The sequence below is a fragment of the Pelodiscus sinensis genome, chromosome 1 (genome assembly GCF_052426305.1).
Source record: "Pelodiscus sinensis isolate ZL-2025 chromosome 1, ASM5242630v1, whole genome shotgun sequence".
NCBI classification, from domain to species: domain Eukaryota; kingdom Metazoa; phylum Chordata; order Testudines; family Trionychidae; genus Pelodiscus; species Pelodiscus sinensis.
This window is the reverse complement of record NC_143052.1, coordinates 353,799,121-353,817,042: the sequence shown is the minus strand read 5'-3', so window position 1 is coordinate 353,817,042 and position 17,922 is coordinate 353,799,121. Positions and strand designations below refer to the sequence as shown.

Sequence of the window (17,922 nt, the reverse complement as noted above, 5' to 3'; positions counted from 1 at the left end):
CTGAGGGCGTCCGCTCAGGGCGAATTGCTCAAATTCGCTTCTCTCTCTAGCTCCCAGGTTGGAGACCTTCCCAAACAGGCCACAAACCCCTCCAACACCCCAGCAATATCCGTGCCCCAGTCCAGAGTCTAGACGTACCTCAAGAGCAGGGGAGGATGGGAATATTTTCCCTGAAGCATTTTCATGCAAAGCCATTCCCAAAGCTGTGGTAGAGCGCTAGGCTTTGTCTACACTTAAACGTTTAAAGCGCGGCGGCGACAGGGCCTTAAACCGAACGTGTGGACATGGCAGTAACGTTTTATTTGCACGTTTGCATTATACAAACAATGAATATGCAGCTATGCAAATATAATGTTGTCGGTCCGCCTAACCCCAACCCAGCCCTTCCTCCCCAGTGCCTGATATCCTTTGCCCCCCCCACGCCTACGCCACGTGCCCTTTGACCCTTTAACCTCTGACCCCACAGCCCTTGCCAACACCCCACCATGCCCTCACCCATCACCCCTTTGCCCTGACCCCACCCCGCACTCCCCAGAGCAAGGGTGCCCCCTCTAGGGAGCATGGCTTTACTTCTGTGGGGCCAGGGAGGGCAGCCCTCCATCACACCCCCTCCTTCCCCAAATGTGTCTTGTGCCCCCAAGGGTGTGGGGGGGGGCACAGAGCCCTGGCCGGCCACCATTATGTGGGGGCAGGAGGGTGGGAGGCGTCTCTTCCTGCCCCGCCTCAGCCCCAGCACTGCCGCCGGCAAAAGTGGCTGCGTGGGCGCCGGAGGGGGGAAAGTCCGGTGCCCTGGGGAGGTGCCTCCTGCCGCTGCCGGCAAAAGCAGCCGTGCAGGCCGGGGGAGCGGCCGTCAGCCATGCATGTGCATCCTTCCTTCATCACGCCCCCTCCCCACGCGCAGAGCACGGTCGATAATAGATCCCTGCTGGTATGTTCTTGCTAGAGCTGGGAATTACTATCCACAGCGATTCTGTGGAACATGCGGATTCATTTAAGGTTTTTACTTCCTTTGATTCTAAATTTTCTTTCACATATAGTGCCCCTCCCGAACCCGCACCACCTGTGCTGTCCTTCCGAAATATTTTATACCCTGGCCTGACTGTGTCCCATTGATTGTCCTCACTCTACCACGTTTCTGTGATGCCTATTCGATCGATATCCTCCTTTAAAACGAGGCACTCTAGTTCACCCATCGTATTATTTAGACTTCTAGCATTTGGGTATAAGCACTTTAATAAAGCCAGATCCAGTCATGCACAATGTGCCCTAAGGCACTGTGACGGACCGGGCCGAGTCTGGGCACAGCTGAGGGCGTCCGCTCAGGGCGAATTGCTCAACTTTGGGGCTCCTTACAGCCCCCCCTGACTGGTGACCTCTCCAAACAGGCCACAAACCAGTCCCACAGAGCGCTTCAGCTGCCTGCCTGAAGCCTCACGAGCAAAACCCCTCCGACACCCCAGCAATATCCGTGCCCCAGATGGCCCCGGGCCTATACACAGGTGGGGGTTCTTAGCACCCAATCCCACCTACCCCAAATAAGTTCTGTCTGGTTCCAAGAAACCAGCCACAGATCCCTGGTCAATTTACCCTCTGGACCTTACCCACAAATCACGCTGGGCCAATCCTTTAGCATCTAACATCTAAAGGGTTATTACTACAAGAAAGAAAAGCATGAGAGTGAGGTTGTTAAAGGATAGTACATTACATGCATCGAATCTCCCAGTCCTCGATGCAGGCTCTAGCAGAGATGTTACAGCTGCTGGCTTAAAAGTCCTTGTTGCGCATCCTAGGATCAGGATGGGTCCACAGTTCTTTCCAGCTCTTTGATCCCTGCATTGCTGCCTCTGGGATGAAGTGCTGAGCTGAGTCCCTCGACGGAGTCGACCACATGGCCTCTTTATACATCTTTCCTGGTCTCTTCTTGGCTGCAGCAGGTCACCTGGCAAGCGGCCTATCCCTGTGTTCCCTGCTGGCAGCCCTCAGGTGTCAGCCCTCATTCTTAGGTGTGTCCTTGGCCCATTGAGTGCCATTGTCCCACAGGGCCTCGCTGATTAGCATGTCCAATGCTCTGCCCAATGCTCAACCACATGCAGGGAAATATTCAGTATCCACACCCTAACTACACACACAGACATTATAGAATCACATGACTAGCGTACATAGGATTAGCAGACAGTAAGCTCCTATTCAACACCCCACATGGCCCCTTTTATACCATTTTTGGGGCCAACACCCCCCCATGGGTGCTGCAGTGATCTGGCTGCTTCCCTCCAATTCAGTAACGTGACAGGCAGCCAGTGTCCAGGTGCATGGGACGCAGGCCCTGGCGACAGAAGAGTGGCCCGAGGCCTGAAGGGCAGCGACTCTGAGTAGGTTTCAGGATTTGAAGAGGAAGGAGACTCACCTCAGGGGGACGCAGCAGGCCGGTGGAACAGGCAAGACTAAAACCCATCTCTTCCCATGTGCCCTCCAGTTGCCTTCCGCCCAGCCCACGGCATGGCCCCTTTGGCTGCTCCTTTGTGTTGCCCCGAAGGGTCGAGCTAACACAACGCTTGTCCCAGAGGAGATGCCCACACCAGGCTCCCGTGTACGGTGAGGTGACCTCTGTTCTTGCTTGTTGTGTTCTTCCCCTTTCCCCTGAGGGGAGGCCCTTTCAGCCTGGTGGCCGTTGACAAACCTGCACAAAAGCTGGCCGGTCTCGGGGTAGGGGAGAGGAAAGGTCGCTGAAGAGACACCGTGTATCGCAGCTACGTCTCTCGGCAAGGGAGACACGCTTGGGCTATGGAAATACAGTGACAGTGCGCCTGCCATCCGGGCTGGCCCAAGGGGTTTGGGCGCTCTGGACACCCTATGACTTTACCGCCCCGCACGTTTGATACTTTGTGAGAGGCAGCGGGAGCTGGCGCTGAAGCCCCTGTGTGTGTGTCGGGGGGGAGGCCCTGCAAACGGCCGTTCCCCTCTCCCCGCCCGCATCTGGAGGAATGGCAATGCGGGGAAGCATGCGACTGCCAGCCTCCCCCGCTGCTCCCATTGCTAGGTGTGTGGCGCTCTGAGAGCTGGGTGCCGTAGGCCGGGGGTTGTCCAACGACGGGTCGCGACCCAGCCCTGGGCGTTGGGATGCCGGGCGCTGGGTTGCATTGCTGCAGGGGATTCAGGTGAGCAGGGCAGCCCAGAAGAGAGCCCAGCTCCTAGGTGGGAGTACGGAGGAGAGGGAAGGGGGACGGGGTGCACAAAGCCTCCGTGCACTACCCTGGGCACTAGCTCCGCACTCCCACTGGCTGGGAACCGGCCGCTGGCTGCTTCTGGTCTGCGGGGCCAGGAGAGGCAGGGAGCTGCCTTCACCCCGCTGCTGACAGGGAGCCACGTGAGGTCAGCCCCTCCCGCCCCAGCCTTGCCCCCCCAAAACCGAGCCTCTCCCCCTCCCCCCCAAATCTCCCCTCCCCAGCCACACCCCGGAGCCCACACTCCAGTCACATGATGCTGGGTCGCAGCATCACTAGTTTTCCTCAACTGGGTCATGAGAAAGAAAGTTTGAAATCCCCCTGCCTAGGCGACCATCCGGTTCACTTGTATGCCAGGGCCGGGCCGGCCTGCAGTTCGTATGAGCACCCGGCTTTAATGTCCAAGGGCAAAGGCCTTCGCTGTTGCCTCCTTTAGCTCTGCAGGGAACTTCAGATGCACGTTGGATAAAACACCTTGATCACCCGATTCAGGATCTCTTTTGTGGCCACCCCATAAATGACGGGGTTTAACATGGGGGGAAGGAGCACGTAGAGGTTGGCCAGGAGGTTGAGGATGGAACCGGGGAAGATGTGCCCATATTGGTGTGCGAAAGAGGAGAAAAAAGCTGGCGTGTAGAACATCAGGATGACACAGATGTGGGAGCCGCAGGTGTGTAAAGCCTTGAGCCGGGCACCCTTGGATGGGAGCCGGAAGACGGCCCTGACGATCAGCGTGTAAGACCCAGCAATGAGCACAGCGTCCAAGCCAATTGCTAATAAACCGAGGACTAAGCCATAATAGAAGTTGGCTGTGATATTACCGCAGGCCAGCCGGGATATGGCCATGTGCTCGCAATAGGTGTGAGGCAGGAGGTTGGTTCTGCAGAACTTCAGCCGAAAACGAGAAATATAAAAGGGAAAACGAGACAGAAACTCCTTGTGAGAACCGCCAGCCCGATCTTCCCGACCACAGGTGTGGTGAGCAGGGTGGTGTATCTCAGGGGGTTGCAGATGGCAACGTACCGATCAAAACCCATGGCCAGCAGGATGCCCGACTCGGCGATAAAACTGGCATGGACAAAGAACATCTGGGTGAGGCAGGCAGCAAAAGAAATTTCCCCTGCTCTGAACCAGAACAAGGCCAGCATCTTGGGCACTGTGGTGGTGGATAACAGCAGATCAGCAGTAGCCAGCATGGAGAGGAAAAGGTACATGGGCTCATGGAGGCTTTGTTCTGTCGCTATGATGAACAGGAGGAGAGAGTTCCCCAGAAGTGCCGCAACGTACATCAGACAGAAGGGGACGGCGAGCGAGACCTGAGACTCCTCTGTACCGGGGAAGCCGGTGAGGATGAAAATTTCAGGTATAAAAACGCTGTGATTGTTGGCTGGCATCATGCACCGTCCCTTGGAGCTTCTATTCCTCTTCCAGCTGCTAACACAGAAGAAAATGAGTGAGACCTGGAAGGGCAGCCGGGACTGGACTGTGTTTGGGGACAGAATGAGAGACCCCAGCAAACCTCCCTGGTGTGAGCAGCCTGTCGGGTGGGACCCTGGACCAGACTCACTCTCCTGCTATGGAACATCGCCTCCTCCTCCCCTCAGGGAACATATAGGGGGATGGTCCTGTTGACAGAGCATCAGCCTCTTAATCTGAGTATTTGGGGTTCCAGTTCCAGGTTTGACAATGGAGCTTCTCTCTGCTGCATGCCTCTGAGCTTCCCAATCGTTCTCTGCCTCCTTGCTACAGAGCCTAGTTCTTAGGAGTCCTCAGGACTCTCTTGGAACGGACGGGGTTTCCCAAAATCTCTGCACCGGGGGAAGTGCTGGACCCAGGTGAAGGCATTTCGAGATCTCAGAAACTCAAGCAGCCAATGTTGTAAGCATCTGCAAATCTGCCTGTGCCATCAGTTGGGGGGGGGGGGGGAATCTGTTAACTCTCATCCAATCCATCTACTAACATAAGAACAGCCACACTGGGTCAGACCACAGATCCATCCACCCCAGTGTTGTGTCTGTGCACAGTGGCCACTAACAGATGCCCCAGAGGGAGGGAACACAACAGGGAATCCTCTCATGATCTCTCCCCTGTCAGCCATTTGCGGACAAACAGAGGCTAGGGACACCATTGCTAGCCATCCTGGCTAATAGCCATTGATGGACCTAACCTTCATAAGTCTATCTAGCTCTTTTTTGAACCCTGTGAAAGTCCTGGTCTTCACCACATCCTCTGGCAAGGAGTTCCACAGGTTGATTGTGTGCTGGGTGATGAAAAATTTCCCTTTTGTTTGTTTTAATACTACCTAAAGCTTAGTTTGCATTCTGCTTATTTCAAGGTCATCAGCTTTGACCTGTTTGCTGTCCCTCATAATCACTCAGAATGAATCTTTTGAGGTTCACAAATTGGTTGTGCGTATTAATCGAAGCCCAGTGCCTTCAAGTGACATGTCTGGGGGGAGGGGTGTTACTGACTCTTGCAAAGGTTGGACAGAGCTTGCATGTAACTGCAGCTGTGTGATGGCTGGGGGAAGGGAAAGACCCAGACTGCCTCTACAGCTTGTCAAAGCAGCAAGGCGTGAGAGCTAGGCTGGTAGAGGGCTCTGTAGTGTCCCAGTTGCAGGTGAACCCCGCCCCAAATATGTCTCCATCCCCCCCAGGCAGATTCATTCCACGCGGAGGACTCACCAGGCTCCTGCCCCGGCCGGGATGAGCGATCGCTGGCTGGACACAGGGAGCTGCAGGGATGGGGAAGCCGCACTGCGCAGGGCTGAGGGACAGGGGTGTTTATACAGCAGCCCTGGGAATCCCAGCGGGGGCTCGGAGCCAGCAGGGAGCCCAGGGACCTGGCCTCTGAGACTGACTCAGGTGGAAAACAGCAGCCGAGAATTAACCCTTTCCCCTCCCTGGCTGTGTCTGAGCATTTCTCCTGTTGTACGTTATTTAGGAAGGCAGTTGTGATGCTGAGGCTCCATGCAAAGAGGTCCTTGGTCCGTGGCAACAGCTGCCATCTCAGACTGGGAAACGCCAAAGACTTATGGGTATTTACCCCTATGTAACCATAAAGTGTAGCATGTCCTTAAATGAAATGAAAAGGCAGCAGGTTTAAAACAGAAGGAAGTTTTGCTCCGCTCAGCTCGCAGTCAACCTGTGGAACTCCTTGCCAGAGGATGTGGCGAAGGCTAGAATGTTACCAGGGTTCAACAAAGAGCTAGATTCATGGAGGTTAGGTCCATCAATGGCTATTAGCCAGGGTGGGTAGGAATGGTGTCCCTAACCTCTGTTTTTCTGGAGGTGGATGACAGGAGAGGGATCACGAGATAATTACCTGTTGTGATCCCTCCCTCTGGGGCACCTGGTGTTGGTCTCTGTTTGCAGACAGGACACTGGGCTAGATAGACCTTTGGTCTGACCCAGTCTGGCCGTTCTTATGTTCTAATATGAGGTGTGTCCAGAAAGCTCCTAAATTGTCAAGACTCGCCACCGCTGCAGAAGGCAGGTGGAAACCGTAGTTCATATAGTGACGCTGACTGTGAGGTTTGTGGACCTGAAGGAGAAGTTAGCCACAGGGCACAGTGTGTGGTGGTGATGGCCAATCAAAGAGGGTGTTCTCATCCCGCCCTGGTTAGCTGGGGATGTAACACCAATGTCACGTTATTGGATTTTAAAGTAAATAGACAGATCACTGCTGTGCCCATGGAGGAGGGGGTGTTCACCCCAAATTCCGTACAAAGGGGGCCATGTGCCGTGTCAAACAAAAGCTTATGTTCTACTGATTCTAAGGCTGCTACTCATGAACTTGTGTGATGTTTGTATGTGGCGTTCTGAGCTCTGCGCTGGTCCTGGGAACGTTCCCCGTCTGAGACAGAGCAAAGGCCTTGCCTGCCTGTTGTAAGGATGGCCAATGAATGGCTGTGTTAACTAGCGCTGCTTCAGGGACCATGGCTCTCTAGGTGCCCAATACACACCTGAGGAATGTGTCTGGAAACCTGCAACCAGCCAGGGAATCATAGCTGCTGGTATGGGACACAGGGATAGGTCACTTGACCATGTGACCCGCTCCAGCTTGGAAGGAACCAGGGATGGATGGAAAGTTCCATGCAACGGACTCCATCTTGTCTTCAATTCTGCTCCTAATCTCAGATGCAGTTTTGCAAGGGACAGAGAGTCAGGAAGGATTTCCGTCCTGTCCTGCCATACTATGTGCACCAGAGACTTCTAAGCTAGCAGTTTTAATATCTCTGCTAGGAGCCTGCATCCAGAACTGAGTGACTGGTGCATGTAACGTATTCTCCTTAACAACCTCACTCTCCACCTTTTCTTTCTTTAGGCTGCATCTACACGGCAGGCTTCTTGCGCAAGAACTGTTTTGTGCAAGAGTTTCTGCGCAAAAGGTCTTGCAACATTGCCATGTGCTTTTGCACAAGAGTGTCCATGGCAGTGTGGACACTTTCTTGTGCAAGAAAACACTGATGGCCATTTTAGCTATTTTGCACAAGAAACCCCTCCCGTCCACCCTGCCTTCTTGCACAAGACCTCTTGCGCACGAGGGCTTATTCCTCGTGGGGAGAGGAATAACTCTTGCGCAAGAAGCTCTCTTTTCCGACACTTTACTGTAAATGTACTTGTGCAAGAACGCACATGCAGTGTAGACAGGCCACAAGTTTTTGCACAAGAATGGCAGTTCTTGTGCAAAAAGCTTGCAGTGTAGACGTAGCCTCAGATTTTAGATTTTAAAGGGTTGGCCCAGCGTGATTTTGTGGGTATGATCCAAAGTGCAAACTGACAGGGATCTGTGGCTGGTTCTGTGGGACCGGGAGGACCCGTTCAGGGAGGTGCCATCTATAACCCCACACCTGTCTGCAGACCTGGGGCTGACTGTGGCACAGGGAGAGCTGGGCTGTCTGAGGGGTTTTGCTCGTGAGGCTTCCTGCTGCCTGGATTGGCAGCTGAAGCGCTCAGTGTGACTGGTTTGTGGCCTGTTTGGGGAAAGTCTCCAGTCTGGGGCTGTAAGTAGACCTGGTTTTGAGCAATTTGACCTAAGCTGACACCCTCAGCGGTGCCCAGACCCAGCTCGGTCCATGTCAGCCACGCTCTATCGTCCAGCCCAGCTCCACCCCAGGGTGATCTGTGGACAATCCTCAGAGGAAACTGGGACCAATTGACCCCTCTTGGAAGTCACTGGAGGAACATGAGGAAAGAGCCCATTGCCCTGCCTCTGAAGAGACACAAAAGGTTGCTTCAGTGGAACACCAGCAGTGGGGAGGCCTTCTGCTCCCCTCGGGCAGGGAACTGGGTTTCTCTGAGCACTTAGGGTGTGTCTAGACTACACGTCTCTGTCGACGGAGCCATGTAGTCGAGACAGACCCCTAGTGTCGGGCTGGGTCGCCCAGGGCACCGATTCCCACGGCTCAGAGACTGGGGAGCCCCTCTTGTTTCCGTGCCAGGGGACGGCGGGGCTGGCCTAGCGAGAGGGGCGCATGCCCTCCTTCGGTCGGGGGGACGAAGTCACTCTCAGACCCGAGAGCCCGCCCAGACTGCCAGGAGGCTCCGTCCGTCCCACCCGCCTGAGAACCGCTCGGCCTTTCTGAGGCACCTCTGAGGTCCCCTGAGTCCCGGATCACGAGTGAAGCAAGGTGGAGGAGGGGATAGCTGTGAGTGGAGCGACATCTTTCAGCGGGTTCACCCGAGATGGCCCCTCGCAGTCGGGGCGGACCCGGAGAGGTCATCAAATCCAGTCCTGTGCACTCGTGGCAGGACCAAGCACCTTCTAGACCGGGGCGGGCAATACTTTTTGAAGGGGGGCACTTCACAAAGTCCGGACGTGGCCACGGGCCATCCCAGAAGGGGCGGGGCCTCGTGTGGAAGGGGCGGGGCCTCGTGCAGAAGGGGCGTGGCCTCGTGCGGAGGGGCGGGGCCAGGAGACTTGACATGCCCATAGACCCTGCTTTGCCTGGGGGTGTGGGAGCGCGCGAAGTCTTTGACACCCACCCCGCCCTGTCAGGCATGCACCTACAGGGAACTGCCAGCTGTTTTGAACAGCTGGTGGTTCCCTCTGGTGCCGTGCGCCCCTGGCGGGGGAAGGAGACTTTACCTGCTGCCCTGAACCCGGGTCTTGAGTAGCCTGGGGGTGGGGGAGCGGTAGGGCAGCTGTGAGCCAGATCAACCCACGGATGCTATCTTGCCCACCCCCAAACTAGATCCTCCCTCATAGGGGTTTGTCAGACCTCTCTGAAATGCTTCTTGACCTGCTGTTTGGTGACCTTCCGTTTAATTGAAACAGCGATCGTTTCACCAGCGGTTCCTTTCCACCACCAGCTCTCCTGTGGCGTCCTCACTCCTCCAATAGCCCCCCCTTTTGTCGGCCCAATGCCCGTGGAAAACATCTTCCCGGTGCCACAACCAGGAGCTACAGCCTGTCCGAGAGGAGTCAGAGATTCCAGAAGGGCCACTGGCGACCTTACTCCTGACAATCACATTGTCCTTGGACCCCATGATGAGGGGCTGCAGGAAGGAGAGGTTCAGGACCCGCCCCGTGGATGAGCAAAGCGCCCACAGCCGGCAGCATGTTTCTCTACAGGTGGTGCACAACCACACACCCTGGTGCACGTGACAATATTTATTCCACGCATGGATGAAAAAAAATAGAGGGAACATGGATCTCCTGCTGGGTGCGTGATGTGTCCTGCACAGCGTGTGCTGGGGAAGGTGCCGCACAGACAGCGCTGGAGGCTGGAGTGCCCAGCGCAGTTGACAGAGGGCAGCCACTGTGCATGCAGCCCCAAGCTCCCGCCTACGAGGGTAGGGCAGCCATTGACCCCCTGGCCGTGTGTGCACTGCAGTCTGGGGGCTGGCTTGGGGTCCCTTTCAGGTGGTGGTTGTAAAAAAGCCCCTGGGCTGTGGTTCAAGTCCCGGCCATGCCCCCACTAGGGATGTACAACCCCATTGAATTGGATAACTAGATTTAAGTGATTAAAGGGAGGTGTGTGTGTGGGGGGGGCTCTGCAGCCTCAGGGTGTGTGGAAGCAGCTCTGGCCCCCACCAGTTCATTGGAGCCGGTATGCCTCCCCCATTGAGGGTCAGGCTTGCTGGTTAACTGGTGAACCATTCACATCGCTGAAGGATGCTTGATTTGGGCTTGTTCAGTCTGCAGAAGAGAAGAGTGAGGGGGGATTTGAGAGCAGCCTGCAACTTCCTGAAGGGAGGTTCCAAAGAGGATGGAGAGAGGCTGTTCTCAGGGGTGGTAGGTGGCAGAACAAGCAGCAATGGTCTCAAGTTGCAGTAGGGGAGGTCTAGGTCAGATATTAGGAAAAACTATTTCCCTAGGCGGGTGGGGAAGCGCTGGGATGGGTTCCCTAGGGAGGGGGTGGAATCTCCATCCCTGGAGGTTTTTGAGTCCCTGTAGGGGTAAACTGAGGCAGTCCACAGTATTTCGCTAAGAAACCGTAAGCTATCCTAAATTCGGGGTAGGCCTGGGAATGCACAGCACAAGCAGCCAGCATGCCCCTGGTCACCCTGGCAACCACGTTCCAAGAGGGCCTCACTCCGATAAGCCCCTGGCTGGTGCCAAAACAAACTTCCCGGAAGTCGTTCTCCCGGTCTCCTTTAATCCTAGATAAGCCTGTGACCCAAGGACTCCGCCAACGCGCGGCCGTACCATCTCGCAGGAGACGCATCATAATTTCAACCAAGTTGCCATTAAAATGCTTGTCTTGTGTATGTTGGCTTTATTTCGCTCGTTAGGGATAACTCCCTGTATTATTGATGAGATGTTTAATTGGCAATGGGCGGAGATGCTGTGTAACCTTCATAGTTTATTGGCTCATGTGCTCATTACGTCTTGCCGCCAGACCCTATCAAATCGCTTCCACTCCGCCCATCTGTTGCCTATATCGTCTATGGTAATGTTTTCATTAACTAGTGTTCACCAGGTTAACCCCTGAGGAGCACTCCACCAGCTGTGTGCAACAAATCCTCTGCGTGTTTTCACCTGCATCCAGAGTGTCCAAAATTATTCCCTCCAGTCCCAGCTTGACCAAGCCCTGGCTGGGATGATGGAGTTGGGTTGGTCTTGCCTTGGACCCGATGACTCCTGAGGTCTCTACCAGCCCTGGGATTCTGTGACCCCTAACAGGACATTCTGAGTGTTCGGTGTTTACACTAGGTGTGTCTCCACACCATGACACGGCTGGGGTCTGGGACCTGCCTCCTGGGCTAAGCCTCACTGCACTGGTGAAAAGCCTCCCTTGCCTCCAGCCCCCGTAGCCCCAGCAGCAGGCTTTGGCTGGGAACAGGGACTCTGGATTGCGGGATCTTTGGGACGGTTCCGTGTTTCTCCAGCACCTCGTGCGATGGGGCCGTGCGGCTGGAATGATAACATCCCAGCACACGGTGCAGAGCAGGGCAGAACCAGTTTCGCCCCAGATTTCTGGAAACAGGGTTCAAATCAGACCTAGATAAATTCCTGGAGGTTAGGCCCATCAATGGGTAAGGTAGGGACGGTGGCCCTAGCCTGGGTTTGTCGGAGGCTGGGAATGGGCGACAGGAGAGGGATTACTTGATGATCCCTGTTCTGTTCACTCCCTCTGGGGCACCTGGCATTGGCCACTGTCGGCAGACAGGACAGTGGACTAGATGGACCTTTGGTCTGACCCATACACACCCATGGATCAGCCTAGCCTCCCTCCTCCCACTCTCAGCAGTGTTAGCTGCATTTTACCGAAGGGAAACTGAGGCACAAGAGCAGGTGGTGAGTTGCCAAACGTCATACAGTAGGTTGGTAGCAAAACTGGGTGTGGCCATGGTCCCCAAACATGGAGTCCTGTCCTCTAACTACTAGACCTCGCTTCCTCTCGTGTATTCCTCTCCCCGTATGCCGGGACTGTAGCTACACCTAGGCCTGGTGTTCTAGTCCTCATTGGAAAGGGAAAGTAACCCCTCTCCAGCGAGGTGACTCTCTCCGCCACACGGTACCAGTTTGGCTTTGGGGAGCTGAGTCTCCGAGGGTTGGCCGGGTTAATCCGTTTCAGCACAAACCGCGAGGAGTCCGGTGGCACCTAACACATTTATTTGGGCCTCGGCTTTCGTGGGGTGCATCTGAGGAAGGTGGCTCCGGCCCACGGAAGCCGAGGCCCAAATAAACGGTGCCACCGGACTCCTCGTCCTTCTTACCGAGGGGTTTGACACGGTCCATTCGGAGGTTGGGCAGAGCGGCTCTGAGGTATCGCCTGGGCCTGGGCGCCGAAGGGGAGAACCAAGGGGAATTATCCTTTCCTGCGGTTGGACCACGGGGGCTCGGGCTGCCTCTGTCTGCCCGTGGGAGCACTCCCGCTCGGTGTCGTGCATTAAATGCTCCTCCGGCCATAGAGCTAGGGACCAAGTTTCCAGGTCTAGGTCGTTGTCTCTGCTCCAGGGGCTGCCCCAGCTCCAAGAGGAATCCGGGCACTAGATGAGGGGGACGCAGGGGCCCGTGAGCCTGTGACCCAGCCCCTGCCCTAAGTGAGAATATCTGGGCTGGAGGAGGGAGAGGGAGGCAGGCCCCATGGGCAGCAGAGGCCTCCCCGAGGGAAACAGCTGCCAGTGGAGAGCTGGGGGCGTAGGCCGGAGCTGAGGGGTCGGGAGGCTTGTTCACAGGTCCCCAGGAGCGAGGGGAAGAGCCAGTCTGGTTAGGCCCAGAAGCAGGGGGCAGGAAGGAGGGAGCCCCCTGGCAGGCGGCCTGACCCCTGTGTGGACGGTGCTGGGAGGAGCCCAGGAAAGAGGGGGTCCCTTGCATAGGGGCAGGACTCCAGTTGGGAGGCCTGGGGGGTGGAATCCAGCCAGGGGCCCTGGCAGGACACCTGCCTGGGGCCTATGGAGAGATGTGTGTCTGGGGTGCCTCGGGAGAGGGGGGTCCTGGAACAGGGGCTGGCGAACGGGACAGAGGGGTGACCAGCTCATGGGCAGGCAGCTGGGAACCCTTGTGTGGGACTTGACGAGCTGCCACCTGGAAACCGTCGTTCAATGAGCGGATTAGAGGGGACCTGTCTTTACTCCGGGGGATCTGTGAACGGTGGCGCTTTATATGGCTCGGGGGTTGAATCGCGCTGAAGAGAGAGACAATATCCCTTTGCCTCGGCCGCTACAGGGGAAACTGAGGCAGGCACAGCTGCCGGCCTGTCACAAGCCCCACTGCAGGGTAGTCCATAGCCTGGTGGCTAGGCGACCCCCCAGAATATGGGGGACCCAAATGAGGGGCTGTTCTGAGTCAGGCAGATCAATCAGTCCAAGGCAGCATCACAAAACATACCCGCCGGGGGCTACATTCAGCCTGCCTGGGCCCCCGTCCTTCTGGCCCGGGCCAGCTAGTGAACGCTTGGCTTTGCAACCCGCCGAATGGTCTTTCCCCACCGCGGGTAGCCTGTTCTGCACTTGACCCCTTCCTAGAGATGTCTCGGGCGCCCGTCAGCGACCTAGCCGAGCTGCTGGGGGAGGAGGGGCGCAGCAGAGGGGCAATTTTCAATTGGTAAAGGACTTCGACGGACGAGCAGGTCGGCTTAAGGCAGGGCGGGGAACGCTCCCATGAAACGACCCGTTCCAGGAATCCGGAGCCTGCCGGTTCCAGCCTCATCACGTCGCCCTCCCGCCGCTGCGTCCACCCGACGTCCCCTCGCCCCGGCTTCATCGCCAACCCGGCTTGCCGCTCAGCTGGGAGAAGGCGCGGGCGGCTCCTTCCCAGACCTGCTTGCTCCTCACCCCGTACACGATGGGGTTGAGCATGGGGGGGACGACGACATAGAGGTTGGCCAGGAGGACGAGGGTGCTGCGGGGGATGCCGTGGCCAAACCGCAGGGTGAACCAGGAGAAGAAGGCCGGGGTGTAAAACATCAAGATGACGCACACGTGGGAGCCGCACGTGTTCAGGGCCTTGAGATGGACGCCTCGGGCCGGCCGGCTAAAGAGAGAGCAGAGGATGCGGGTGTAGGAGACGCCGATGAAGACAGCGTCTAACCCTGCTGACAGGAGGCTGGCCGTGACCCCGTACCAAACGTTGACGGTGATGTCCACGCAGGCCAGCTTGGCCACGCCGATGTGCTCGCAGTAGGTGTGAGGCATAACGTTGTGGCCGCAGTAGTGAAGCCGCGTCAGGAGGAAGAAGGTGGGGACCATGATGCCAAAGCTCCTGGTGACGGCCGCCACGGCTATCTTCCTGATGACGGAGTGCGTCAGTATAGTGGCATACCGCAGGGGGTCGCAGATGGCCACGTACCGGTCGAAGGCCATGGCCAGCAGGAGGGCTGACTCGGTAAAAAAGACGAAGTCGATGAAAAACATCTGGGCGAGGCAGGCCTGGAAAGAGATCTCCTTGGAGAGAGACCAGAAGACGCTCAGGGCTTTCGGCACCGTGGAGGTGGAGAGCAGCAGGTCGGCCACGGTTAACATGGCGAGGAAAATGTACATGGGCTCGTGGAGGCGGGGCTCTGTCAGGATGGTGATGAGGAGGACGGAGTTCCCGAGAAGCGCCACGACGTACATCAGACAGAAGGGGATGGAGATCCAGCCGTGAGCCTGCTCCAGGCCCGGGATGCCCACCAGGACGAACGTGGCGGGGTGGGAGCTGGTGGAATTGAGCGCCGACATGGTACGGTGCAGGCCTGTTGCCACCGCGTAGGGCCCCTGGCCTGTGAGAGAAGAGAAGCAAAGAGGAGCACAAGCCACTTGCTGTACATGGAGCCAGGAATATTCATTAGCAAGTCCCCTATCCTCCTCCCCGCTGGGGTGCGCTGGGGTTCTCAGGGTGTCCGGGGTCTGGAGCACGTGATTGACCAGGAGAGGCTGAGAGATTTGGGCTTGTTTAGTCTGCAGAAGAGAAGAGTGAGGGGGGATTTGAGAGCAGCCTGCAACTCCCTGAAGGGGGGTTCCAAAGAGGCTGGAGAGAGGCTGTTCTCAGGGGTGGCAGATGAGCAATGAACATAACGGTCCATGCAGCCCAGTGTCCTGTCTGCCCACAGTGCCCAATGCCAGGTGCCTCAGAGGGAGAGAACAGAACAGGGAACCATCAAGTGATCCCTCCCCTGTCACCCATTTTCAGCCCCTGACAAACAGAAGCTAGGGACACCATTCCTACCTAATATGTATTGATGGACCCAACCTCCACGAATTTATCCAGCTCTTTTTTGAACCCTGTTCAAGTCCTGATCTTCACAACATCCTCTGGCAAGGAGTTCCACAGATTAACTGTGCGCTACATGAAGAAACATTTCTTTTTGTTTGTTTTAAACCTGCTACCTGCTCATTTCATTTGGTGACCCCTGACTCTTATGCTATGGGAACAAGTAAATAACGTTTCCTTGTTCATTTTCTCAATGACCTTCATGATTTTATAGACCCCTATCATATCTCCCCCTTAGTCTGCTCTTTTCTAAGTTGAAAAGTCCCAGTCTTGTTAATCTCTCTTCATAAGGCAGCTGTTCCAAACCCCTCATCATTTTTGTTGCCCTTTTCTGAACCTTTTCCAATGCCAAGATACCTTTTTTGAGATGGTCTCAAGTTGCATGGGGGCTCTAGGTTGGATATTAGGAAAAACTATTTCCCTCGGAAGGTGGGGAAGCACTGGGATGGGTTTCCTAGGGAGGGGGTGGAATCTCCATCCCTAGAGGTGTTTAAGTCCCAGCTTGACCAAGCCCTGGCTGGGATGAATAAGTTGGGTTGTTCCTGCCTTCGGCAGGGGGCTGCACTCGATGACTCCTGAGGTCTCTGCCAGCCCTGAGGTTCTGTGATTCAATTCGCAGACAGACCCTGAGCAATTTGGAAGAAGGATTTAAAAAAAAATAATGGAGACTGCCTATCTTCTAGAACTGGAAGGGAAGGTCATTGAGTCCAGTCCCCTGCCTTCACAGCAGGACCAAGTACCATCCCTGACAAATTTTTGCCCCAAATGGCCTTCACAAGGATTGAACTCACAACCCCAGGTTTAGCAGGCCAATGCTCAAACCACTGAGCTATCCCTCCCCCTGTTGTCAGGTAGGGTTTGGCCAGGAGCCGGTTCCCTCAGCTATTCACTGGGCCATGCGCTTGGCCGTTCTCACAGCCCCATACGGTCCCCAGCTTTGGGACCGTGCCTTGGAGAAACCCCTCCACACCCCACGGGGCCTTGCTCCCTCTCCGGATAGACCAGGAGGCCTCAGCGCCTCCGAGGCCGAGAATCTGGGGTTCAGCCCCCCTGCTTCACACTGTGAGCTCTGCCCAGCACGACCTGGGAGAGGCCGGTCCATGCTACAGGGATTCCTGCTCCCCGCCCAGCATTTGCGAGTGGCACCCACCCAGCGGCAGGGAGCCGCACTGGGCCGGCTCCGGCCGGCTCTCTGTCCACATCCTGGTGACTGGCTTGGCCATTGTTTACTTCGATTCTCCACGGGCAAGATCTCCCTCATTCGTGCTCTGAGAGCCGGGCCATGTTCCTTTGTATGTCTCTTCACCTGAGAGCAAACAGACTTCCCCCCTAGTGGTGCAAAAGAGGGGGGAAACTGAGGCACGCCTCGGTGTCATAAAAACATTACAGAAAATTCCCTTTTCCCCCCAGCCACGTAGAAGCCCGTCTGCTCTATTACCTACGGGTGTGATAATGCCCTTCCCGGTTGTATTTCGGGGGGATAAATATTCACAGGAAAATGCAGGAAACCTTCACATCTGCAACACCTACCCACCAGCGGCTTGCTCCAACGCACGGTTTCACCCTGGGCGTCCCACTGGCTGCTTTGCTGTGCCCAGACCTCCTTGCCTCCATTTCTTTCTGTCCCACCCGCGCGAGGGCGTCACAGCATCGCACCCTCTTGAATGTGGTTTGCAAATAAGAGGGTAAGAGGCCTCCGTTGGTGTGTGGCCCTGTCCCCTGGTCTGGTGGAGTCCCAGTCGTGTTGCACACGGGTGCACGATGACGCACGGGGCCAGGCCGGAGCGGATCAGCCACGGGGTGAAACGTGTCGGAGAAGGAGAAACCCACTTTCTTTCCCTTGAACCGTGCCGACAGATTTACGTATATCGACTCCCTACCGCCCAGCATTGGATCCCGATGTTCAAGGGGGCTGTCATGCAGCATGACCCCCCACCACAGCGCCGCCTGCTGGAGACTCCGGGAATTAGCTCTGCTCAGTGCTGGAGTGCCCCCTGCTGGCTGGTGTTTCACCTCCTTTTCCACCTTGTATCAGGACCCACGTCCCTCCCAGACTGAGGCACCCTGCTCTTTGAGTTCTGGCCTGCTGCGGTGCCCCACGCTCTGGGGTCCTCCCCCTCAGGGAACCTCCAACCCCCTAGGCCCACCTTGCCTCAGTGACCCCCTGCCTCAGGGGCTAACTGCAGCCTGACACGGCCACTCCTCACTGGACAGGGGTGTGGATCTGCTGTCATCCCCTGCCCTGGCTGCCTCCCTGCAGCCCTTAGTATCCTCAGGCCTTGTCTCACACCCTGCAGCCTGGGAATTTGCCTGGCCAGAGCTCCCCGGCTCTGCCTGCCTTTCCCCAGCCCTGCTGTGTCTCAAGCAGCCTCCAGCTTCCCTGGCGTCCTGTTTATACAGCCCTCAGCTGGGTCTGAATTAACTGCAGCCTCACCCGGGGCTGCCTGTCGCTCGGCCTCCCTTGACTGGATTTAACCCTGGTAGGGCCAGCGCGGGGCAGATGCTCCATCGCAGGGACCTGCCGATTCGTTAGAATTTCTCTTTCTAGTCCCTAACG

The 17,922-nt window shown here is 56.5% G+C and overlaps 1 protein-coding gene and 1 pseudogene across 1 annotated transcript; both read right to left on the bottom strand.

Moving 5' to 3' along the window:
- Positions 1–3,653: 3,653 nt before the first annotated feature.
- On the bottom strand, positions 3,654–4,618 carry LOC102456137 (olfactory receptor 52B2-like; annotated as a pseudogene).
- A 6,335-nt stretch (positions 4,619–10,953) lies between these two features.
- LOC102456393 (olfactory receptor 52B2-like) lies at positions 10,954–15,324 on the bottom strand. Its single transcript, XM_075922491.2, has one exon. The coding sequence runs from the start codon at positions 14,831–14,833 to the stop codon at positions 13,874–13,876; it is 960 nt and encodes a 319-aa protein (XP_075778606.2). The 5' UTR covers positions 14,834–15,324; the 3' UTR covers positions 10,954–13,873.
- Positions 15,325–17,922: the final 2,598 nt, after the last annotated feature.

Excerpts from the sequence above, each read along its gene's own strand:
- LOC102456393 (XM_075922491.2), bottom strand. The coding sequence starts at position 14,833 with ATGTCGGCGCTCAATTCCACCAGCTCCCACCCCGCCACGTTCGTCCTG.